We start from the raw sequence: 27,323 nt of genomic DNA on the forward strand, positions 1-27,323 counted from the left end.
GCTGAAACTGGTTGCCAAACAAAATAAGGTTGAAAATTGACGGCTCAAAAGTGTTTGACAACCCCCATTGGAGAAATAGTATGCCCACGCGCACACGCCACAGTTTCAGGAGTGCCAGGTGCAACAAAAGACGTGGCACACACTGGCAATGTATATGTCAGCAGCCAAGTCAGCAGTTGTGGCCTCACAGGTCAGCGACAGGAGTGCTCCGCGCGCCGTGAAACGGGGTGCTCACAGGTACTGCAGGTGTCAGTAGGTGAGTCAGCACCTGGGATCCCACGGGTCAGTTCCAGGTGTGCTGTGTGCGTGTGCCGCAGAGGAGTGGTGCACAGAGATGCTGGAGACACGTCAGCAGGCGAGTCAGCACTCACTCGTCGTAGGCGAACCAGGTGCGGCGCGACACTCGGACGCGCAGAGGTTCGGCTGGAACCAGCAGCCGCGCTAGCGGGTGAGCTCTCGGCGGGCGCTCCGGAGTCCGAGAACACCGGCTCAGCTCGAACTGGGCGAGCAGCGATGCCAGGCCGAACTTCATCGTCGTCTTCGAGAAGATTTCAGCTGAACAGAAGAAGATGCGACATGAAAACACTTAGGATCTCGAGTGAGCTACAGTGGTTAACATTGAGGTGACAGGAGAAGTCATGGGACAGCGATGCGCGCGTATGGACATGGTGGTAGTATTGCTTACACGAGTTGTAGAAGTGCAGTGCATTGGCGAAGCTATTATTACTACTCAGGTAATTCCCGTGAAAGGATTTCCGACGCGATTATCGCCACACGATGGGAATTAACAGACTCTGAACTCTCAATTGGAGCTATAAGCACGGGACATTCCATTTCGGAAGTCGTTGGGAAATTCAGTATTCCGAGATCTACAGTGTCAAGAGTGCGCCGAGAAACCCAAATTTCAGGAATTGTCTCTCACCACGGACAACGCAGTGGCCGTCGGCCTTCACTTCTACATCTACATCTACATCTACATCCATACTCCGCAAGTCACCTGACGGTGTGTGGCGGAGGATACCTTAAGTACCTCTATCGATTCTCCCTTCTATCCCAGTCTCGTATTGTTCGTGGAAAGAAGGATTGTCGGTATGCCTCTGTGTGGGCTCTAATCTCTCTGATTTTATCATCGTGGTCTCTTCGCGAGATATACGTAGGAGGGAGCAATATACTGCTGGACTCTTCGGTGAAGGTATGTTCTCGAAACTTCAACAAAAGCCCGTACCGAGCTACTGAGCGCCTCTCCTGCAGAGTCTTCCACTGGAGTTTATCTATCATCTCCGTAACACTTTCGCGATTACTAAATGATACTGTAACGAAGCGCGCTGGATATTCTCTATCTCTTCTATCAACCCTATCTGTTACGGATCCCACACTGCTGAACAGTATTCAAGCAGTGGGCGAACAAGCGTACTGTAACCTACTTCCTTTGTTATCGGATTGCATTTCCTTAGTATTCTTCCAATGAATCTCAGTCTGGCATCTGCTTTACCAACGATCAATTTTATGTGATCATTCCATTTTAAATCACTCCTAATGCGTACTCCCAGGCTATTTATGGAATTAACTGCTTCCAGTTGTTGACCTGCTATATTGTTGCTAATGATAAGGGATTTATCTTTCTATGTATTCGCAGCACATTACGCTTGTCTACATTGAGATTCAATCGCCATTCCCTGCACCATGCGTCAATTCGCTGCAGATCCTCCTGCATTTCAGTACAATTTTCCATTGTTACAACCTCTCGATACACCACAGCATCATCCGCAAAAAGCCTCAGTGAACTTCCGATGTCATCCACAAGGTCATTTATGTATATTGTGAATAGCAACGGTCCTACGACACTCCCCTGCGGCACACGTGAAATCACTCTTACTTCGGAAGACTTCTCTCCATTGAGAATGACATGCTGCGTTCTGTTATCTACGAACTCTTCAATCCAATCACACAACTGGTCTGATAGTCCATATGCTCTTACTTTGTTCATTAAACGACTGTCAGGAACTGTATCGAACGCCTTGCGGAAGTCAAGAAACACGGCATCTACCAGTGAACACATGTCTGTGGCCCTCTGAGTGTCGTGGACGAATAGCGCGAGCTGGGTTTCACACGACCGTCTTTTTCGATACCCATGCTGATTCCTACAGAGTAGATCTCTAGTCTCCAGAAAAGTCATTATACTCGAACATAATACGTGTTCCAAAATTCTACAACTGATCGACGTTAGAGATATAGGTCTATAGTTCTGCACATCTGTTCGACGTCCCTTCTTGAGAACGGGGACGACCGAGAGCAGCGGCGTAGAGTTATCAGTCCCAGCAGACAAGAAACACTGCCTGAAATAAGTGTATAAATTAATGTGGGACGCACGACGACCGTATCCGTTGCGACAGTGCGGCGAAGTTTGGCTTTAATGGGCTGTGGCAGCAGACAACCGAAGCGAGAGCCTTTCCTAAGAGCGCAACTTCGCCTCCTGGGCTCAAGGCCACACATGTTGGACCCTAGACGAATAGAAAACCGTGTCCTCGTCAGGTGAGTCACCGCGTCAGTTGGTAAGAGCTGACCGTAGGGTTCGAGTGTGGTGCATACACCACAAAGCCGTGGTCCCAAGGAGTCTACAATGCACTGTGCAAGCTAGTGGTAGTTCCATAATGGTGTGGGCTTTTTTTACATGGACCGAGCGGGGTGAAGCAGTGGTTAACACACCGGACTCGCATTCGGGAGGACGACGGTCCAATCCCGCGTCCGGCCATTCTGATTTAGCTTTTCCGTGATTTCCCTAAATCGCTTTACGCAAATGACGGGATGGTTCCTTTGAAAGGGCACGGCGAACTTCCTTCCCCATCCTTCCCTAATCCGATGAGACCGATGACATCGCAGTTCGGTCTCCTCCCCAAAATCAGCCACCCCCTGCTTTTTTACATGGGATACGCGGGTCCTCTGGTCCAACTGAACCGGTCAGACCATTTGGAGCCATTCATGTACCTCATGTTCTCCAGAAACGATGCAATTTTTATGGATAACAAAGCACCACGTCACAGAATCACAACTGTTGACAGCTGGTTTGAACAACAATGTGGACAATTCGAACGAATAGTTGCTCCCAGACTGCCAGACACGAATCTCATCGGACAAAATGGGATATAATCGAGAGGTCAGTTCGTGCACAAAATCTTGCACCGGAAACACTTTCGCAATTATGGTCGGCTGTAGATGCAACATGGCTCAGTATTTCCGCAGGGCACTAACAACGACTTTTTGAGTCCATTCCACGTCGAGTTGCTGGAAACGAAGTCTGACACAATATAAGGGGTATCCCATGATTTTGGTCACCTCAGTGTAAACGTTCTGTATACTATAGTTGCGATGTTTCGCTAGAAACTGTAAACAGAATATTGGGTCACCCCCTTAGAAATACCAGGGTTTTCAAAGAACGAATGTCACAGTAATTTTATACTTCCGCTTTTTAAAAGCGCCTTTCGCTGGACTGCTAGCGGTTATGGACTGCTTTAACGTGGAATGAAATAATTCTTGGAAACGAGTTAGGAAATTATAGCTACCAGTCACCATTCTCTAAAGTGAATTTTCAGTTTAATAAACGAGAAAGATAAAAAACTTTAAGCTTTTCTCTGAGGGTCCTCTGCAACACAGAAAAGCTGTAAGAATGGTAGACAATCCACAGACAATATGTTCGCCATTAGACAATTCATTAAGGAACACAGAGAATTCGGTAGAGACACACACTGACCATTCATATACACTCTAAGACATAAAGCACTGATACACCAAGAAGGAGTTGTGGAAATTGGTTTCTGACTGATATTCATACATGTATCGACGGAAAATGCAAAATTTTTAACTTCATCGGCTGATGAATGAAAGTGTGATGCTGTGGCGGAATTTTATCTCACTGCTGGCAAGGATAGTAAACATGGAACATGTCGATACTACCGTGCGGTTAAAGGCGCTGCAGTCTGGAACCACAAGACCGCTACGGTCGCAGGTTCGAATCCTGCCTGGGGCATGGATGTTTGTGATGTCCTTAGGTTAGCTAGGTATAAGTAGTTCTAAGTTCTAGGAGACTGATGACCTCAGCAGTTGAGTCCCATAGTGCTCAGAGCCATTTGAACCATTTTTGTCGATACTATTGCATAAAGTGCTTACCAATTTCACTCTGTGTACTCAGCGTGACAGTAGCTATTCTTCGAAGCAGGAGCGTGGACAACATATGCAATTGTCAGCACCTGAGACAGTAGTTGGGCTTAAAGAAGCCTGTCGGAGGAATCAGCGAATCGCTCGACATTTGAACAGGAGCGATGCTGCTCTTTGATAATGTTGGCAGGAGTGTGTGAACCTTGACCGAATACACCAACAGTAAAGCAGCGGTCGACGCAGAACGACGAAAGAACGTGATGGCAGAGCAAACGTCAGAGAGGCACTCAGAGACCAGAATTCATCACTATTCTCGATCAGACGTGCTTCAGTGACCACAAGAACCACTAATAGGTGGCTCACAGAAAAAGGGGCTGAGGTCACGGCATCCCTTGCGCCAGCTACCGCTGGCCTTCGGTACACCAGCATCCCCGCCTGCAGTGATGCCGGGCACATTCGGCCTGGAACCTCACTGACTGGAGTAGAGTTGCCTTCAGTGATGAGTTTGGCTTCGAACTGAGCCCCTATGACAACCGAACACTTGTCTGGAGACGCCTCACACAGCGGTGGTGTACCAGCTTGACCGTCACCCGTCAGGCAGGGGTGATGGCGTGGGGTGCCATTTCATTTCATACCAGGACCCCTTTGTCATCCGCGGCACCCCTACAGCACGGCAGTACGTCGACGATATTCTACGTCCCGTTTTGATGTCCTTCATGACAGGCCATCCTGAGCTTACATTTCAGCATGGTATTGCCCGCCCGCACATGGCGAAAGTTTCTACTGCTTGTGTTCGCGCTTGCCAAACCCTACATTGGCCAGCAAGGTCATCCGAGCTCTCCCAAATTGAGAACTTTTGAAGCCAGGAGCCTCCAACCACTTAAGGGTTTTGACGATCTAACACCCAAATTGAATACAATTTGGCACAATGCTCCTCAGGAGGGCTGCCAACTGTCAAAAGCGAATAACTGCCTGGATAAGGGCCAGAGGTGGACCAACGCGTCATTGACTAGCTCAATCTTTGAAGCTCTTTCCCTTGAATAAATCACTTGTGTTAATATACGAGGTGCATTCAAGTTCTAAGGCCTCCGATTTTTTTCTAATTAACTACCCACCCGAAATCGATGAAACTGGCGTTACTTCTCGACGTAATCGTCCTGCAGACGTGCACATTTTTCACAACGCTGACGCCATGATTCCATGGCAGCGGCGAAGGCTTCTTTAGGAGTCTGTTTTGACCACTGGAAAATCGCTGAGGCAATAGTAGCACGGCTGGTGAATTTGCGGCCACGGAGATTGTCTTTCATTGTTGGAAAAAGCCAAAAGTCACTAGGAGCCAGGTCAGGTGAGTAGGGAGCATGAGGAATCACTTCAAAGTTGTTATCACGAAGAAACTGTTGTGTAACGTTAGCTCGATGTGCGGGTGCGTTGTCTTGGTGAAACAGAACACGCGCAGCCCTTCCCGGAAGTTTTTGTTGCAGTGCAGGAAGGAATTTGTACTTCAAAACATTTTCGTAGGATGCACCTGTTACTGTAGTGCCCAATGGAACGCAATGGGTAAGGATTACATCCTCGCTGTCCCAGAACATGGACACCATCATTTTTTCAGCACTGGCGGTTACCCGAAATTTTTTTGGTGGCGGTGAATCTGTGTGCTTTCATTGAGCTGACTGGCGCTTTTTTTCTGGATTGAAAAATGGCATCCACGTCTCATCCATTGTCACAACCGACGAAAAGAAAGTCCCATTCATGCTGTCGTTGCGCGTCAACGTTGCTTGGCAACATGCCACACGGGCAGCCGTGTGGTTGTCCGTCAGCATTCGTGGCACCCACCTGGATGACACTTTTCGCATTTTCAGGTCGTCATGCAGGATTGTGTTCACAGAACCCACAGAAATGCCAACTCTGGAGGCGATCTGTTCAACAGTTATTCGGCGATCCCCCAAAACAATTCTCTTCACTTTCTCGATCACGTCGTCAGACCGGCTTGTGCGAACCCGAGGTTGTTTCGGTTTGTTGTCACATGATGTTCTGCCTTTATTAAACTGTCGCACCCACGAACGCACTTTCGACACATCCATAGCTCCATAACCACATGTCTCCTTCAACTGTCGATGAATTTCAATTGGTTTCACACCACGCAAATTCAGAAAACGAATGATTGCACGCTGTTCAAGTAAGGAAAACGTCGCCATTTTAAGTATTTAAAACAGTTCTCATTCTCGTCGCTGGCGGTAAAATTCCATCTGCCGTACGGTGCTGCCATCTCTGGGACATATTGACAATGAACGCGGCCTCATTTTAAAACAATGCGCATGTTTCTATCTCTTTCCAGTCCGGAGAAAAAGAAATCGGAGGTCTTGGAACTTGAATGCACCTCGTACTACATTGTAGCAGGAAACATGCAACATCTACCAATTATCAGAAATTGGCTTTGCAGAAAACGGAAGATCTAAGAACAGGACAAGTTTGAGAGTAAAATCTAGAGGCAGTTTGTCTCCAATTCTTTATAGTATTTATTTTGGCAACATGCTGAAGCAATTGATGTATGGCATGCTGCCGAGTACAACCTGACTTTCCAGATCAGGCAGCATGCCATATATCCAACTACTAAACATCATGATGGTACAACGAGAAAAATCTCATTACCCCCAGTCAATATACTAGGGTCGTCGTGAGCATCGGATTCCGGAGGCTCACGGACATCATGAGAAGAATCGGAGCTTCTCAAACTCCCTCAAGACCAAATGCAAACACTACATCGGCACATTCAACGTGAACACACTGATGAAGGCAGGAAAGATGAAACAACTGACAGACACTCTCGAAAAATTTCAAATCAAAATATGTGCACTGCAAGAAACGCGATTCACAGGCGAAGACCATTTCAACACGGAGAATTTCAGAATATACAACTGAAAAACCTAAGGCTTTTTGGCACAGGATTTGCAATACACAGGTCCATCACGGACAGCATAATCGGCTTTCGTCACCAAACGAAAGAATCAGCATCACCACAGTGAAATCAGCCAACAAATCCTACACAATAATCAACGCACATGCACCGACTAATGACTACAACAGGAAAAACCCGGGCGAAACTGATGACTTCTGGACGACAATGGAAGAAACTATCAGAAAAATTCCTGCACATAGAGTCAAATAATACTGGGAGACTTCAATGCTAAACTCGGAAAAGAAAAGATATACAGACATACCACAGGAAAACATACTCCACACAAGGACACAAACAAAAACGGAAAACATCTGATAGACTTTTGCAAAAGCCACGAACTCGCCATTATATCAACAAAACTCAAGAAACCAACACGGAAACTTACCACATGGAAGTTCCCCAGCGGAAAGCAAGAACTACAAATCAACCACGTAATAGTCCAGAAAGAATCACAAAAAGAAATTTTGAACATAGACACACGTAAAGGCTACTTCGACTCAGACCACCACCTACTACAGATCAGGATTCGTCTTTTGCCCAAGAAAAAGCTCCAGAAGAACAGAATTGTTAGACCAGATCCAGTATACCTTACTTTAAACCAGATACAAATATTAGACAAAATTAAAATGGAGAAAACGACAGACTGGACACAACTTTCAGGAAGAATCCGAGAGGCCATGAAACGAGCACAAGCACCACGCACAAGGAAACACCGTTGGTGGAACCACACATGTTACCAAGCTATTGACCAACGACTCAGTGCATGGAAAAAATTTAGTAGCCATAAATCCCAAGAGAATTGGATGAACTTCCTGAAAACATAAAAGCAATCTAGCAAAATCATTCGCAGTGAAAAACGGCAGTATGATAAACGGCGACTGACGGAGATCGAATCGGACTTCATGAAGAACAATACAAGAAACTTTTACAGAACGTTCAGAGAAAATATGACTGGATATCAACCACCCAAATTGTGCTTCAGAAGACCGGATGGAACCCTAGAAACCAATACCAAAAACAATTGTGACATTCTGGCAAAGTACTTTGCAAAACTGCTCAACACGGAACCCCCTATGGTGAAATGATGACAGAAACGAGCACGTACAATCTAGATAGTGAACCTCCAGCTCTAGCAGAAGTTAAAGAAATAATCAAGTCACTCAAGAATCGCAGAGCACCAGGAGAAGACGGCATCATCGCGGAAATCTGGAACTTACAAGACCCAAAACTCACCAAAGACATCCACAGGACCTTGGAAGATATCTGGAAGACCATGAAAATTCCTGACGACTGGAAAATTGCCCTGATACACCCACTACACAAAAAAGGTGACAAGATTGACCCGAACAACTACAGAGGAATATCTCTACTACCGGTCACATACAAAATCCTCTCTAAAGCTTTACTGAACAGACTAGATTGACAGACCGACCACTTGATTGGGGAATACCAAGCAAGCTTCCGTAAAGGGCGGTCTTGCGCAGAACAAATTTGGAACCTGAAAATGATTTTACAACACAAACAGATTCTGATCATTACCTATGTCGACTTCAAAAAGGCGTACGACTCTATCGACCAGAACACTCTCTTCAAAATTCTAGCAGAATACAAAGTAGACAAAACCAACACGACCTCCAAAGTAAAGCTCTGTGGGGAACTATCTGAGCCCTTTGAAACTCGCACAGGTGTCCGACAAGGCGATGGCCTCTCACCTCTCCTTTTCAATCTGGTGTTAGATAAGGCCATAAAAGAATGGGAAACATCACAACAGGGGATAACCTTAGGAAACCTACAGATTAAATGCCTGGCTTTTGCAGACGATTTGGCGATTGTCACGAAAGGTATAAAAGAAACAAAAGACGCTATTGAAAAACTACACGAAATCGCTTCCATAACTGGACTACAGATCTCTTACGAAAAGACACAGTTTATGAACACAAAGTATGGCACGATTTACAAAACGGCAAACTTCAAATACCTCGGTGAAACACTGCAAATGAGCGGACATAACAGAGACTCAAACGAAGTAAGAAAAAGTAAACTGGGCAAGGCATACAAAGTAGTGTGGAATCATTACAACAAGATCTCACAAAAAGCCAAATTACGCCACTACGACACGGTGGTGCTCCCCGAGGCACTGTATGCAGCAGAGACCACACTAATCCTAGGGCATACACGTATCAGACAACTAGAAAAAGTATAACGGAAAATACTTAGGAAAATATTTGGCGCAACTAACAACAATGGAATATGGATCAAGAAACCTACAGAGGAACTATACAAACATACGGAGACAATCGCAGAAAAGATTAGAAAACGCAGACTTCAATTCTATGGACACCTATACAGAATGCCATCACACAGACTGACCAAACAGATCTTTGACTGGGTAACCACTAGAAACAACAAATGGGTGGCAGAGGTGAAAAACGACCTGAAACAGCTCAACATAACAGCAGACACAATAAACGACGGAATAAAATTCAGAAACATCATTAAGAAAAGTAAACTACATGACATACAATGTGACAAAGGAACAGGCGTAAAATAGACCGAAGAACGCAAGGAAGATCATAGCCGGAAGATGAAAGAAATATGGGCAACCAAAAAGGCAATCAAGATGAAGCCGAAAACACAAAGCCGACAAGAAACATGGGAAGAGGACCAGAAACAGAAACACAGCGAGCGAATGAGGGAAGTTTGGGCCGCAAGGAAGGCAGCAAAAGGAACTGGCCACGTAGTTAAGTCCAAATGCGCTCTTTAAGGGCAAAACACCAATAATAATAATAGTAATATATATTTATATATACAGGGTGGTCCATTGATAGTTATCGGGCCAAATATCTCACGAAATTAGCATCAAACTAGAAAACTACAAAGAACGAAACTCGTCTAGCTTGAAGGGGGAAACCAGATGGCGCTATGGTTGGCCCGCTAGATGGCGCTGCCATAGGTCAAACGGATATCAACTGCGTTTTTTTAAAAATAGGAACTCCGATTTTTTATTACATATTCGTGTAGTAGGTAAATAAATATGAATGTTTTAGTTGGACCACTTTTTTCGCTTTACGATAGATGGTGCTGTAATCGTCACAGACATATGGCTCACAATTTTATACGAACATTCGTAACAGGTAGGTTTTTTAAATGAAAATACAGAACGTAGGTACGTTTGAACATTTTATTTCGGTTGTTCCAATGTGATACATGTACATTTGTGAAATTACGCATGCTGTTACAGCGCGATTACCCGTAAATACCACATTAGTGCAATAAATGCTCAAAATGTGAGATATTTGGCCCCGTCACGATCAATGGACCACCCTTATTACTTCAATGAAAGAAATTATTTCTACTCTTTACTGTCGATCAAATTGTGATTACTGATGAGGTAAAACCTCTCATACGAGCTGGTCACATTTAATAGCTCCAAAGAGAACAAAAGTTAGCCGCGCGGGATTAGCCGAGCGGTCTCGGGCGCTGCAGTCATGGACTGTGCGGCTGGTCCCGGCGAAGGTTCGAGTCCTCCCTCAGGCCTGGGTGTGAGTGTTCGTCCTTAGGATAATTTAGGTTAAGTAGTGTGTAAGCTTAGGGACTGATGACCTTAGCAGTTAAGTCCCATAAGCTTTCACACAGAACAAAAATTATGCCTTTCATGGGCCAGGGTCAATTTCCAGTCAGTAATAATTAATGGACAGTAAACAGAAAGAGAGAACCTTTTCAAAACCCGCCTCCGTGGCCGAGGTTGCTAACGCACGCCTCTGCGGTGGCGCTCGCACCGAGGAATCCATGGACGCTGCATGTCAGCAGGGGACTGTTCAAGCTGGTAGAGGCTATGTAATGGTGTGGGGCGTGTGCAGCTGGAGTGATATGGGACCCCTGATGGTCTAAACACGACTCTGACAGGTGATACGTACGTAAGCGTCCTGTCTGATCACCTGCATCCATTCATGTCCATTGTACATTCCGACGGACTTGGGGCATTATCAACAGGGCAATATCAACACCAATAGTCTTTTTGTTGCCACTTCCCACAATTATTTTAAAAATTCTGATGGAATATTATCTTTTCCTTCTGCCGTATTTGCACTTACGTCTTCCAAAGCTCTTTTAAATTCTGATTCTAATACTGGACCCCTCTCTCTTCTATATAAACTTCTGCTTCTTCATCTATGACATCAGGCAAGTCTTCACCCTCATGGTGGTATTCAATTTACTCTTCTCATCTATCCGCTCTATCCTCTACATTTAACAGTGGAATTGCACCTTTGACACTACCATCCTTGCTTTTCATTTCACCGAAGGTTATTTTGACTTTTTACATGCTACACACGCCCAAAATTGCTACAGCGTGGCTCCAGGAACACTCTCCTGAGTTTAAAAACATCTGCTGGCCACCGAACTCCCTAGATATGAACATTCGTGAGCATATCTGGGATCCCTGTAACTTGCTGTTCAGAAGAGATCTCCACCCACTAGTACTCTTACGGATTTATAGACAGCTCTACAGGATACGCGGTGTCAATTCCCACCAGCACTACTTCAGAAATTATTCGAGTCCATGCCATGTGTCTAGAGGAGTTTGTGGCACAGCTTGACTAGAAGAAGTGATCGGTTGGTAGGACATGTTCTGAGGCATCAACGGATAGCCAATTTAATACTGGAGGGCAGCATGGAAGGTAAAAATCGTAGGGGGAGACCAAGAGATGAATACACTAAGCAGATTCATAAGGATGTAGGCTGCAATAGGTACTGGGAGATGAAGAGGCTTGCACAGGGTAGAGTAGCATGGAGAGCTGCATCAAACCAGTCTCAGGACTGAAGACCACAACAACAACAACAACAACAACAACATGTCAAATCGTGTTGCGACAGTTCTACGTGCTCGCGGGGGTCCTACACGATATTAGGCTCTGAGCACTATGGGACTTAACAGCTATGGTCATCAGTCCCCTAGAACTTAGAACTACTTAAACCTAACTCACCTAAGGACAGCACACAGCACCCAGTCATCACGAGGCAGAGAAAATCCCTGACCCCGCCGGGAATCGAACCCAGGAACCCGGGCGTGGGAAGCGAGAACGCTACCGCATGACCACGAGCTGCGGACCACGATATTAGGAAGGTGTGCCAGATTCTTTGGCTGTTCAGGGTAAATAAACACACAAACAATGGCTCTTCCAACTTCTCAGGAAATTCTGTCTCATTCATGACTAAACTGAACATTTAAAAGGAAGCAGAAATATTTATTTACGTAACGGAACAATCTACACTACCTTCAGAACTAAAATAAGAAAGGAAACTCTGCGTAAGTTCTACCAGTCAAGACGTATGGAAGTGAGTCATGGGCTGCAACAAAGAGAAATTAAGAATACAATAATATAAGATACAAGGCGCATTACAACACGGAAATGCGATTCCTACGAAGTATTCCTCGGACACACAATGTTGACGTCATAGAAGAACGGGATTAACGAATACAGGAAAATTGTGATGACCACGTCACGAAAATGGAAGGCGAGAGTACACCAAACTTAATTATGAATTATTACCTAGTGGGCATTTGATCTTTAGGAAAACCGTGGAAAAGGTGGAAAGGTCAGTAAGTTGTGCCTACACCACAGGCAGAATAAAGAAAATGAGTGAAAAAGTTTTACTTGCAGTGTCTTTTTTTAAAGTTTTGGAAGTGAGATGCCATGAGAAACTATTAATTAATTTTGTGCTGACGAGGAAACCCTGTCTTCATGAACTACGTTTCTGGTTTTCATTAATGACGTTTTAATGGTATAAAATACGTATCCTGCACTTGAACGAGTATCTTACCATTTCTCAGTCTATTACGACATTAGCGTATTTTGTTTTGGTGCAGCTATAGAGACAATTATGAAATTATGCTTTATTTGTAAACTTTTTACTGTGGTTAAAACGTTGTATTGAAGGTTACTTGTTAAGATACGGTCATTGTTCCAGCAATGTTTCTTCGTACTATAAGGTCCTCTCTTGTTGTCCGTGAACTAATGATAAGACATTATTGGTGTGTACAAGATTTAGCTAGGCATAATAACTAAGGGCAGGCATGAACTGTAGATAGTTCCAGGAGTCATGAAACTGCACACGGTCCATGTAGCCAAGTAAACCACAGTTCCCAATCATGATTCAATGTCAGGACGTTTGTGTAACTCATTTTATGTTACCAAATCTGAAGTTTCTGAGGAGAGGTGCCGATGGCAACGAAACTGAAAGTTTAATGCAACTATTCTATGTCATTTTTTTCCAGGGATTTGTCTTCTCCGTATCCAGTCTGACCAAAGTACACATTACTTTTGTTTTGGTGTGCGAGTATTTTGAGTTCAATGCATTCAATCAGCTGAGACATATATGATGTTACGGCCAGCGTATGCGGCAGTATAAAGAGCAGGACGGACTATAGCATAAAGTATATTTACGACTTTTCTGAAAACTTTCACCCCAAAAAGGGTTAGTGGTAACCGTTGGAAATCAAAGTATTCGAACTTTTATGCACACTCTCAAAACCCAGAGATCACAAACACACGCCACTAAGATAATTGCCATTCTATTGGTGGAGGTGGTAAGTTACTATGGAACCAAGCTGCTTACGTCATCGTTCCCTACGCTTACACACTAATTAATCAAATTTAAACTAACTTAAGAGAAGAACAACACACACACACACACCCATGCCCCAAGGAGGACTCGAACCTCCGACGGGGGGTAGACGCGCGAACCGTGGCAAGGTGCCCAAGACCGCACGGCTACCCCGCGCAGCATTCTACTGGTTACAGTTATTATTGCACATTACGAACAGATAATAGTGTCGCAGTACTTTGTGTGTAGAATCAGACTTTTGTCTCCAGCAACCGTTCATTTTCTACATTAAAAATTTTTATTGGACGTTGTGGATCTTCCACACCGCCTGGAAAATGTACGAATTATTTTACCCTTGACCAGTACAGCTGCTCCCTCACAGAAATGGGTGACGTCATTTCCAGGGATCCTGAGGCCGCCCTACAGCACGGCAGCATAACCGAGCAGAGCCTGAGGTATAGCTCCTGTGATGAATGAGAATTGGCACAAGAGCCAACACCGTGTTACTAGAGGAGGCCGAAATGCACGCGTTTTAGCTCAGGCAGGCTGGCGTGAGGAGGGAAGAACTATACTGACGTGAGGTCTGGAACATGACAAGGAATTAGAATTCAGAAAGCGGACGTAGCTAGTTTGATACTTAACTTTAATCCATTAATGATGAACGTCGCTCTTGACGGTACATGATTCACAATATTGTCTGTTCAGAATACATAGTAACTGAATGTGGCACCTTGCTAGGTCTTAGCAAATGACGTAGCTGAAGGCTATGCTAAACTGTCGTCTCTGCAACTTAGAGCGTATGTAGTCAGTGAACCATCGCTAGCAAAGTCGGCTGTACAACTGGGGCGAATGCTAGGGAGTCTCTCTAGACCTGCCGTGTGGCGGCGCTCGGTCTGCAATCATTGATAGTGGCGACACGCGGGTCCGACGTATACTAACGGGCCGCGGCCGATTTAAAGGCTACCACCTAGCAAGTGTGGTGTCTGGCGGTGACACCACAAGGGCTATCGATGATGAGAGACTAAAGAGAAAATGACAGAGTAATTTACGATGCAAAAGGCACCAAAACTCCACCGACTTCGCTATGACACCTGTCCGAATAAATGTACTCACTTATTCCTGACGAAGAGATTGTTATTGAAAATTCGAATTTAAGTTCCAATTTGACGCTATAAGAAAGCCGAGATTATTATATGCCATGAAGAAACTGTTGATGAATTGGGCTGACCTTCAGCATCTACAAAAGAGCGACAACAGGAGCGTGTTCGATGCGTTCAAGCACGCAGTCAATCACAAAGATGTGGAGGCAAGGAAGATCTTCTCTGTTCCGAGCTGCCTGAGTTGGCGGTTAAGTTTGCGTCAGTCGTACTTGCTTGTGTGTATGAGTGGTGTGTGTTTCTCTTTGCTGAAGAAGGCTGTAGCCGAAAGCTTTGTGTAAGTGTCTTTTAATTGTTCCTGTCTGCAACTGAACGTGTCTCCTTTACGTTAAGCTGTAATCCATCTTTTCCTATATTTCCTATTTCCCCGAAATGTGCAGTATAAAATATGTAACAAGCATAGTACATTGAACAGGAGGTGCATTACATATCATTGTTTGACGTGTCTTTCCTGAAAATCACAATCACAGATTATCAGGACTGACGTTACTATTTTGGTCCAGATATGTATAGCCCACCGTCAGGGTCGTATGCCACACCTAACTATACTGAAAGTACCGTTCGAGCAAATTCATAACTAGTGGTCATTAACAGATGTAAGCAGATTATTCGTGTTGGTATGTAGAATGTATGAGAGTGGCCATATCGGAAAAATATCATCCACAGAATTCAGAAGATTATAAGAGCCGACAAAGGCGAGAACTGTCTCACAATCAGCTTAACAACTCACGCATGTAAGCTACTGACAAGATTAATGCACAGAAGAATGGCAAACAATGCTGCGGATCTCTTTAGATGACGTCAGAAATGTGCCAAGACTGAAAGTTATATAATGCAAGGATGAATCTGTCTCCTCTACTGTTGAACGTGTATGTCGAAGAACAATGAAGAAATAAAAGAAGTAATCAGATGTAAGTTCAAAGTGCAGTTATAACAATATCAATAATAAGATTCGCTGATGAAACTGCTATCGTATGTGATATGCGGAAGGAAAGTGGGACCTTTTCCGTGGAATGTACAATATCCTCTGCCAGACAATTAAATGTGATTTGTAGGGTATCCATGTAGACGTAAAAGTAGATGAAGGAATTCTGTCATGAAGGGAGTAAAATAACTCATGACGAACAAAACAAATAGGGCAAAAAAATGGCTCTGAGCACTATGGGACTTAACAGCGGATGTCATCAGTCCCCTAGAACTTAGAACTACTTAAACCTAAGGACATCACACATATCCTTGCCCGAGGCAGGATTCGAACCTGCGACCGTAGCTGTCGCGCGGTTCCAGACTTAAACTCCTAGAACCGCTCGGCCACTCCGGCCGGCACAAATAGGTCATAAGAAGCAAGCTAGCTCAGGCAGAGTTCATTCTCTGTGGAACATTCATCTAATATCAGTTACAAGCCTTATATATGAAAAAAGGAAACTTCTAAGAATGTATGTGTCAGGCATAACATTGTGTGGAAGTGAGTCAAGGGCAGTAAGAAAACTGGAGAAAGTAAGAATCGAAGCGTTTTCCATGAGACGTTGCAGAATAATGTTGCAAATTAAATTAGCTGATAAAAATGGGGGTGCATTCTGTAAAATTGGAGAGCAAAAGAGTCCAGCACATGATAGTTAGATTACGGACCAAGACGTCTGACAGTATCAGGCATCAGGAGCTATGGAGAGTAACATTTGTAGGAGGACAGTGAATCTGGAAGATATACAAGGCGTAACTCAGACCTGAGAAGAGGTGTAATTTTGAGGTACGGAGGTAAGTGTAGGATTTGAAATCATGTTATCAAACCAGGAGGTGAGTACACTTGCCCATACGTTGTGAACAAGCAAGTTCGTCGGATAGCTATCGGCGAAAGCAAGATTATATCCACTACTTTTCTCGATCTTCGTTACTAAGTCAAGACGTGACCTTCTGTCTGGGTATATCGCAGTAGTTCTGCATAACAAGCTACTACAAGTTGTGATAACTTAAAATTATTAAATGGCTGCAAAGATGGATCAGAAACATGTAAACGTAATTCATCTTGAGTCTGAACGCCGCCTGTTCTACAGGTTCCACAAAAATCGATGTTTTAACGAGTTTCTCCTTGGCTAAAGTTAAAAATTTTAATAGCATATATGTTTTGGTATAAAAACATTGTGTAGAAGTTTGTTTGTCGACGCTTTACCGAAATAACACATGACTGCAGTTTGAAGCTGCAGAGTCAAAATCGCAATAGATATATCTGAGCACAAAAATATCGTACGGACGTTTCAATAGCTTCGTGTTCAATAATTTCAAAGTTATTTGAAAAACTATCGATTTTGGTAGAAAATGTCGTAAGGCGTAACAGTGCCGCTACTCTTTAGAAGTAAGTTATGTTCTAGCTAGAACAGCGCAATATATTGGCTGTAAAATGGTAAACATGTACTCAGTTTCAATGAAGTTTACATGATAATATTACAGCGACGACAGAAAACGCAGTTCAGACGACAGAGGCCACTCAAAGCTCTATTGAAAATATTGTACGGGCTGTATTCATTGAAATAATAAAAGTATAAAAATTGTTGGATGTAAGGTCCACCAGTTATTTGGCGGACCTTACATCCTACAATTTTAACTACAAACACGGTAAACACAAAGAGCTTCATATCCAAATGAAATCAAAACATAAATATCACGTTATTTAAACATTTATCTACCGTAGAAAAAATATACAGGAAACAGGCATAGTCCGAGTTGAGAGAGTCACTGGAAATTGAATGCAGCGAGAAGGATACTTTCGAAGCGCATAATTAAATATACTACAGGTCCAAGTCACAGCTGCAAAATACTAACACGAATTCTTTACAGACGAATGGAAAAACTAGTAGAAGCCAACCTCGGGGAAGATCAGTTTGGATTCCGTAGAAACACTGGACCACGTGAGGCAATACTGACCTTACGACTTATCTTAGAAGAAAGATTAAGGAAAGGCAAACCTACGTTTCTAGCATTTGTAGACTTAGAGAAAGCTTTTGACAATGTTGACTGGAATACTCTCTTTCAAATTCTAAAGGTGGCAGGGGTAAAATACAGGGAGCGAAAGGCTATTTACAATTTGTACAGAAACCAGATGGCAGTTATAAGAGTCAAGGGACATGAAAGGGAAGCAGTGGTTGGGAAGGGAGTAAGGCAGGGTTGTAGCCTCTCCCCGATGTTGTTCAATCTGTATATTGAGCAAGCAGTAAAGGAAACAAAAGAAAAATTCGGAGTAGGTATTAAAATTCATAGAGAAGAAATAAAAACTTTGAGGTTCGCCGATGACATTGTAATTCTGTCAGAGACAGCAAAGGACTTGGAAGAGCAGTTGAATGGAATGGACAGTGTCTTGAAAGGAGGATATAAGATGAACATCAACAAAAGCAAAACAAGGATAACGGAATGTAGTCTAATTAAGTCGGGTGATGCTGAGGGAATTAGATTAGGAAATGAGGCACTTAAAGTAGTAAAGGAGTTTTGCTATTTGGGGAGCAAAATAACTGATGATGGTCGAAGTAGAGAGGATAAAAAATGTAGGCTGGCAATGGCAAGGAAAGCGTTTCTGAAGAAGAGAAATTTGTTAACATCCAGTATTGATTTAAATGTCAGGAAGTCATTTCTGAAAGTATTTGTATGGAGTGTAGCCATGTATGGAAGTGAAACATGGACGATAAATAGTTTGGACAAGAAGAGAATAGAAGCTTTCGAAATGTGGTGCTACAGAAGAATGCTGAAGATTAGATGGGTAGATCATATAACTAATGAGGAGGTGCTGAATAGAATTGGGGAGAAGAGAAGTTTGTGGCACAACTTGACCAGAAGAAGGGATCGGTTGGTAGGGCATGTTCTGAGGCATCAAGGGATCACCAATTTAGTATTGGAGGGCAGCGTGGAGGGTAAAAATCGTAAGGGAGACCAAGAGATGAATACACTAAGCAGATTCAGAAGGATGTAGGTTGCAGTAGGTACTGGGAGATGAAAAAGCTTGCACAGGATAGAGTAGCATGGAGAGCTGCATCAAACCAGTCTCAGGACTGAAGACCACAACAACAACACAGGTCCAAGAGTGACCGTTTCGTTTGCTATTCGCACTGAGAAGTATCAGAAACGAGAATATCCAGGAACCCAACATCAGTACTTGGGGTTCACGAAGAAGATGAAAATGAGGACTTCTGCTACTTAGATAGCAAAACAACCCATGACGGACTGAGCAAGGAGGGCACAGAAAACAGACTACCACAAACTACTAGTACAATCCTGGCCAAGAGAAGTCCAGTAGTGTAAAATGTAGGGCATAATTTGAGGAAGAAACTCTTGGGAATGTACGTTTGGCGCACAGCATTTTATGATAGTGAAACACGGGCGGTGAGGAAAGAGGAACAGAAGAGAATCAAAGCATTTTAGATTTCGTGCTACAGACGAATGTTGAAAGTTAGGTGGACTAATGATATAAGGAATGAGCAGGTGCTCCGTAGAATCGGCGAAGAAAGGCGAAGAAGAAGGTACATGGTGGGCTTCCGTTAAGTCATCAGTTAATGGCCTCCACCGTACTAGAAGGTGCTGTGGAAGGTTAGAACTGTAGCAGAAGATAGAGATAGGAATACATTCTGAACATAATGAGGTTGTAGCTTGCAAGTGCTACTTTGAGACGGAAAGGTTGGCACAGGTCAGGAATTCGTGGCGGGCCACACCAAACCAGTCAGAAAATTGATGATTCAATAAATAAATAAGAATAAAAAAAGAGAGGGACTGTGGTCATACTTGATTCGTACTGTATTACACCGAAATTTTGTGTTAGCATTAGACAATTATTTGCATTATCTGTTCCTGTTTAGTGATTGTTTGTGTGCCGCTCGTATTCAAACAGCGCGTGGCGTGTGGAATATTTAAATTTGTACTTTAAGGCGAGCTAAGCTATCTGCGTTCGGTCGAGTCGATGTTTGATAGAGACAGAGTTTGAAGAAATGCGGAAGCCACTTTGATTGTGAACTGTTCTAGGTACAGGGGAAAGGGTACACTGTTACCGAAATGTTAGAATTTTGGGCGCGTGGTCATCATCATTTAACAGTTCCAGTTCCCCGGATACTGGTAATGAGCTTCTTCCACTGTAGAAATTCAAATTTCAACAACGTAAGAAAAACGATTGCTGGATCGTAATCTACGGACTTCCTTCACAAGTTTCTGTATTGTGACGTCATCGGTGTCTACCAAGTTACCACAGGCTAAATGGTGTACATCAACGCTACGTTTCGACAGCGTGCTAACATTGATTTCGAAATTCACCTCACATTTCAAAGTGCGTATGCTCTGAGTGGGAGCTAGCAGCCTTAGGAGATAGGTGAAGTATTTCAAAGAGGGGAAAACGAGAATTCAAGATGAGTCTCTCAGCTGCCGCCTGCGAACTGCCTCCACGGAATGCAACAAGGAGATAGCTTGCGTTGAGCTCGTTATAAAATGGGTCTGAGCACCACGGGACTTAGCATCTGAGGTCATCAGTTCCCTAGAACTTAGAACTACTTAAACCTAGCTGACCTAAGGACATCACACACATCCATTCCCGAGGCAGGATTCGAACCTGGGACCGTAGTGGTCGCGCAGTTCCGGACTGTAGCGCCTAGAACCGCTCGGCCGAGCTCGTTAGAGAAGACAGGTGTGTTACAACTAATGAAACCGCTGCTAGGTTTGCAGTAGGGCACAATGCAGCGCAAGAATTGACTCAAAGCCCGTTGTGTCTCATGTTTGTTGACCGAACACCATAAACTTCAGAGAAGAACCTCCAGCCAAAACCTTCTCCACAGACTGCAAAATGAAGGTACTGATTTTTTTGACGAGTATTGTGGCAAAAATAAAGGAATCGAACCACCCGAGCCATATTATCAAAAAGGTATTTATTTCAAACAACTACTTTCAGCGCTACGCTTCCCCTATCTTCAGGTCCACTGTAAACCAGAAGAGTACTTTCACTCGGCCTGTGTATCGTAGAATCCAAATAACACTTCTTGTCGTGGGCTGCACACATCAGCAGCGTACACTCCACAACGTGTTGTCGCCATTGTGCTGACCTGTTTTCGAGTGTTATGGCATCATGAGGTACAAAGGTGGTACAGTGAAATTTTGTACGATCAAATATACTAAACTAGTGCTTCTGCAGAGCATCTCCTTTTCCAGGGATGAAAAATGGTAATGTTACATTTAGGAATAAAAGGAGGGGAAGGATTTCAGCGTAAATGCGATGTCAGATTATCTAACTAAGATAAAATATGTAAATAATAAACTAGTGAACTATATACAATAAATCAATGCAAATATCTGTAGACTAAGATGATGTACTTGGTTTCTCTAAAAAAGACAAGTGTTAAGAGATTAAAAATTATTGTTCACTACTTTCGGTACGACCGTAGTACTTATGGAGAGTTGGAAATATGGAAAAGTGAAGTACAGACTAGAGCATCGATTCCCAACCTGGGGGTAACTACCCCCTGAGGAATAAAATGGAATATTCCGAGGAGGAAAAACTAAACGATTCGATTCCTTTTCAGTCACGGAACTAAGTTATTTTCAAAAGATCTTTACTATTACTATATTTTGTAAGATTCTATTAATAATTATATCAGTTGTCAATAATATCTTTTTTTCTCATTTAGTAACATTAATGCGGTGTTCCTCAAATAGTCCACCCACTACACACACTGTTGAGCTCTATCGCGGAAATCGCTGATGATAAAAGTGAGACGTATAGCTCAAAAATGCTAAATATCTCGAGAACATGTCTTTTCCATGTTGATCACAGTACCTACAGTAGTTCACAAATTGCTTCATTTCTAGCTTCGAAACAGATAAATGAATTAATTCGCAACACGACACAGCAGCAACTTCATGAAGGCCACTGTAATGCCGTACACAGAATTATTATTGTTGTTCTTGTTATTGTTGTTGTGGTCTTCAGTCCAGAGACTGATTTGATGCAGCTCTCCATGCTACTCTGTGCAAGCTTCGTGATCTCCCAGTAACAACTGCAGCCTACATCCTTCTGAATCTGTTTAGTGTATTCATCTCTTGGTCTCTATCTACGATTTTTACCCTTCACGCTGCCCTCCAATACTAAATTGGTGATTCCTTGATGCCTCAGAATGTGCCCTACCAACCGATCCCTTCTTGTAGTCAAGTTGTGCCACAAATTTCTCTTCTCTCCAATTCTACTCAATACCTCATCATTAGTTATGTGATCTACCCATCTAATCTTCAGCATTCTTCTGTAGCACCACAGAATTATTATTATTATTATTTCTTTCTTTCATCAGACGTTATGTCTGGTTAAAAATGGAAAGTGACGCGGACCTTGATCAAGCGTGACTTCCTTTTAACTGTACGGTATGTGTTACATTGCATTTAGGAACTTTCGGGTAATTGAACATGTATCAATAATTACAGATTTCTGTAGTTATATATATACGTTTGGATGTAGCTGTATTGTGTTGATGTACTGGTGGATATTGTGTGGTATGACTCCTGTAGTTGATAGTATAATTGGTATAATGTCAACTTTATCCTGATACCACATGTACTTGACTTCCTCTGCCAGTTGGATGTATTTTTCAATTTTTTCTCCTGTTTTCTTCTGTATATTTGTTGTATTGGGTATGGATATTTCGATTAGTTCTGTTAATTTCTTCTTTTTATTGGTGAGTATGATGTCAGGTTTGTTATGTGGTGTTGTTTTATCTGTTATAATGGTTCTGTTCCAGTATAATTTGTGTTCATCATTCTCCAGTACATTTTGTGGTGCATACTTGTATGTGGGAACGTGTTGTTTTATTAGTTTATGTTGTGTGTCAAGTTGTTGATGTATTATTTTTGCGACATTGTCATGTGTTCTGGTGTATTCTGTATTTGCTAGTATTGTACATCCGCTTGTGATGTGATCTACTGTTTCTATTTGTTGTTTGCAAAGGCTGCCTTTATCTGTTGTGGTATTGGGATCTTTAATAATATGCTTGCTGTAATATCTGGTGTTTATTGTTTGATCCTGTACTGCAAACATGAATCCCTCCGTCTCACTGTATATATTGCCTTTTCTTAGTCATGTGTTGGATGCGTCTTGATCGATATGTGGCTGTGTTAGATGATACGGGTGCTTGCCATGTAGTGTTTTTTTTTTCCAATTTACTTTCTTTGTAGCTGTTGATTTTGTGTGATCTAAACGGTTGTAGAAGTGGTCATGAAATTGCAATGGTGTAGCCGATGTATTTATATGAGTGATTGCTTTGCGTATTTTGCTAGTTTCTGCTCGTTCTATAAAGAATTTTCTTAAATTGTCTACCTGTCCATAACGTAGGTTTTTATGTCGATAAATCCCCTTCCTCCTTCCTTTCTGCTTAATGTGAATCGTTCTGTTGCTGAATGTATGTGATGTATTCTATATTTGTGACATTGTGATCGTGTAAGTGTATTGAGTGCTTCTAGTTCTCTGTTACTCCATTTCACTACTCAAAATGAATAGATCAATTTTGGTATAGCATAAGTATTTATAGCTTTTGTCTTGTTTCTTGCTATCAATTCTGTTTTCAGTATTTTTGTTAGTCTTTGTCTATATTTTTCTATTAGTTCTTTAATATTTGTATTATCTATTCCTATTTCTTGCCTGTATCATAGATATTTATAAACATCTGTTTTTTCCATCGCTTCTATGCAGTCGCTGTGGTTATCCAATAAGTAATCTTCTTGTTTAGTGTGTTTTCCCCTTGATTATGCTATTTTTCTTACGTTTGTTTGCTATTTATATCGTTGCTGAATACTTCTGTTATCTTTAGTAATTGGTTGAGTTGTTGATTTGTTGCTGCTGCTGTATTATTATTATTATTAGTAGTAGTGGTAGTAGTAGTAGTAGTAGTAGTAGTAGTATTACTATTAATGACCGTGGCTGTGGTCAGACACAAAGCATTAACAGCATAAAATCTTCCAATTTCTGCCAGTTCAGAAGTGCAGCAATCAAGTGATTTACAAACAGCAAGTACACTGTACACATTATAACTTGGTTGACTTTAAATGCCGCTGCAGTGTGCAGGTCAAGCAAGTACCGCAATGGAGAGGAGTAATGGCGGGGAACCACGTTTATAACAACTGTCTAACCTCATTGTGGATAGTTAGCTTTCTTATCTGAGAAGGAGTTGTGGATAGCACTTGCGACGCACCACGAATTCCTTCGTCACACACACACACACACACACACACACACACACACACTAAATATCACTCATGTTCCATCATCCAACAGCCCGCCACGCCCCTCCCTATTGTGGGAAGCGCGGTCAGCCAGACTCACCCACGCAGCGACGCTGGCCCGCTCCGTAGGGCATGTAGACGCCCGGGTGTCGCCCCGCGCTGTTCTCCGGGCTCCAGCGCTCCGGAATGAACCGCAGAGGCTCCGGGAAGTGTCGCGGGTCCCTCTGGAGCGAGAAGAGCGGCGCAACGACGTGGGTGCCCGCCTCCACCACGACGCTGGAGCCTCCAGGGCCGCTGAGGCGGTGCGTCTGCGTGCACTCCTCCAGGTACGCGCCGGCCATCACCGGGTACAGCCGCAGCGTCTCTGCCGGAAACGCCTGCTGTCAGCTCCCCTCCTCAGGATAGGCGCTCGAACCCGCCTCCCTGACCTAAACCGCTAACGCGCGCCTGTACATTATTTTCCGGCTCACAGGCAGCCATTTCGAGTGCTGTTTGCTGAGGGAATCGACTACGCTAGTATGTGAGTGGTAGGGGGAGTAAACGTCTTGGTACTCATGTAGAGGCTGACAATTATTGAACAATATGAAAAAAAATCGGCATGTTTGAACGGTCTGCGTGAGGACGTTCAAACTGGACGGTTGGCGGCGAGGCGTGATGAGAATTAGTCTGCGCATGCGTGGTTTTTATTTAGCGACGAAGCCTTAGCTTTGGATGAGGTTGCTCAGAACAGCCATTCCGGAGGTCATCGGCATCAGTGATGTTTTGCCACAGCGAAACGGGCTCATTTTGGGCACTGAGAATCCGCATTCCACGATCGAGTTGTCTCGTCACCCTCAACGGGTGACTGTATAGTGCGAAACGTCCAGTCATAGAATAATCGTTGCAATATTCCTTGAAGGCACGATGGCTACTACACGGTACGTAAGGGTTTGGAAGATGATTTCATCCTCATCATCCAAAGTGTCTCTGATTTCAACAAAATGTGGTTCATGCAAGACTGAGCTCGACCCCATCGAAGGAGGGGAGTGTCTGATGTCCTGGAGGAACAATTTGAGGACCGCGTTCTGGAGGATACCTAGAGGCCAGTGGTATGGGCCTCGATTGGCCGCCATATTCTCCGGAGGTGAACACATGCGACTGCATTTTGTGGGGCTATATTAAAGACAAGGTGTACAGCAATAACCTCAAAACCATTGATGAGCTGAAAACAGCCACTCAGGTGGCATTCGACACGAGCGGCTCATGCAGAAGTTCGCTAGTCGTTTGCGCTACATCGTCCACAATCCAGTGACGTTTACATTTTGAATAAACCGTGTGCACGCCGTAGTTTGTAATTAATTTAGGTTCTATCATACAATTCAATAATTGTGACCCCATCAAAACGTAAGCTTCTGTCACCAAAAGTGAGAGGGGCGCTCAATGAATAATGCAACACTTCATTTTTCTGAAAGCAGGTTCAGTTTATTCAGGTTTCCAATACAGCACATTATTCTCCAGTCTTTTACCTTAAAAACCCAATTTTTCAACATAATCTTCGTTCAATGTGGCGCCCTTACGGTCGTCTTACTGGGAGGGTGTGTATGCACGCATGGTGTTACTTGTCTGTCTGCCCCCGGTAGCTGACTGGCCAGCGTAACAGAACGTCAATCCTAAGAGCCCGAGTTCGATTCCTGGCTGGGTCGAAGATTTTCTCCTCTCAAGGACTGGGTGCTGTGTTGTCCTCATCATCATCATTTAATCCCCATCGACTCGCAAGTCACCGAAGTGGCGTCAAATCGGAAGTCTTGCACCCGGCGAACAGTCTACCCGACAGGGGGGCCCTGGTCACACGACATAATCACCACTTTTCTGGTCGACGTCGGAGCCAACGGGTTACTTCTTCAATAAACTCCCAATCATCGACGTACTGCTTTCCTCAGAGTGCGCCCTCCATTGGGCCAAACAGATGGAAGTCGGAAGGTGCGAGTTCTGGACTGTAGGGTGGATGAGGAAGAACAGTCCAAAGACGTTTTGAGAGCTAGTCTCGGTCGCACAGACTCGTGTGAGGCCTTGCTTTGTTATGGAGATGAAGAAGTAGTTCGCATTTTTGCGACCGCAAACACGCTGAAGTCGTTCCTTCAGTTTAATAAGGGTCGAACGATACCCTTCCGAGCTGACCGCCGCAGCCTGAAGGTAGACATCAAACAGAATAACTCCCTCAGAGTCTCACAAGGCCGTCGCCATGACTCTACCGCCCGAGGCTGCGGCTCTGAACATTTTCTTCGGAGGACAGGTGATGTGGAGCTACTCCGTGGATTGGCGAAGTGGTGAACGCATGTGCAACGTCTGTGACACTGTTATGCAAAATATTGTGACCATCAGTCTCGCAACGCCCAAGCAATTACCCACAGATGGTCCTGCGTTGTTCTTTATCGTCTTTTATTAAGCGGCGAGGAACCCAGCCGGCATAAATCTTCGATTACCCCAACTGGTAGACGGCTTTGTCGGCACTACCAACAGGGACGTCCATTTGCGATCCTATGGTCACACCGAATGAGAGTGTCCGCACTTTCCAGAAGTGCAGGAGTCACTGTTGTTTGCGGCAGGCTCGAGATCTGACAGGTTTGCGCCACCTTGTTGCGATGATGGCAGACGCCTCGCCCAACGACTCACTGTGCTTTTATTCACTGCCAGGTCCTCCCAAGACATTCCACAAGCGTCTATGAATATCTGCGATGCCCTGGTTTTCCACCAAAAGAAACTCAATGACAGGTCTTCAACCGACTTAAATTAAAATTTGAAGATTGATTTGTTTAAAAACTAAATTTTGAAAGTTTGTTCTATTTGAAATTCTTGTTATCCAGGCCTTAAGCCCTGAGTTGTTCAGTGTCCAGTGTGTGGCCTTCAGCCGCGCTTTTACGTGAAACATTTTTAAGATAATGCCTTCAACAGTCTTAAATTAAAATTTGAAGATTCATTTGTTTAAAACGATTTTTTTTTTTTAAATTTGCTGTATCTGAAATTCTTGTTATCCAGGCCCTGAGCCCTGAGTTGTTCAATGTGTTGTGTGAAACATTTTTTAAGTAAGGCCTTCAGCTGCTTGTATTCTTTGAAGCAATTTTCTGATAACTTGTGTTCAGTCCTTCAGCCGTTCTTGTTTTTGATGTGGTTTTGGGCCTTCAGCCCAGGATATATCTCAATTTTTCTTAAGTAGGCCTTCAGCCATATTGTTTTATTTTGATCCTTTTAAG

The 27,323-nt window shown here is 43.6% G+C and overlaps 1 protein-coding gene across 1 annotated transcript in view; it reads right to left on the minus strand.

The window, feature by feature from the left end:
- Positions 1-233: 233 nt before the first annotated feature.
- Positions 234-27,323, minus strand: part of LOC124623149 — a 219,346-nt gene continuing 192,256 nt past the window's right edge. The window contains exons 12-13 of the mRNA XM_047148940.1: positions 24,194-24,457; positions 234-555 (exon numbers count right to left, since the gene is read on the minus strand). Coding sequence (XP_047004896.1) covers positions 368-555; positions 24,194-24,457 — 452 coding nt within the window. The 3' untranslated portion in view covers positions 234-367. The remainder of the gene's footprint in view (positions 556-24,193; positions 24,458-27,323) is intronic.

Source organism: Schistocerca americana, chromosome 7 (genome assembly GCF_021461395.2).
Source record: "Schistocerca americana isolate TAMUIC-IGC-003095 chromosome 7, iqSchAmer2.1, whole genome shotgun sequence".
Classification (NCBI taxonomy): Eukaryota; Metazoa; Arthropoda; class Insecta; order Orthoptera; family Acrididae; genus Schistocerca; species Schistocerca americana.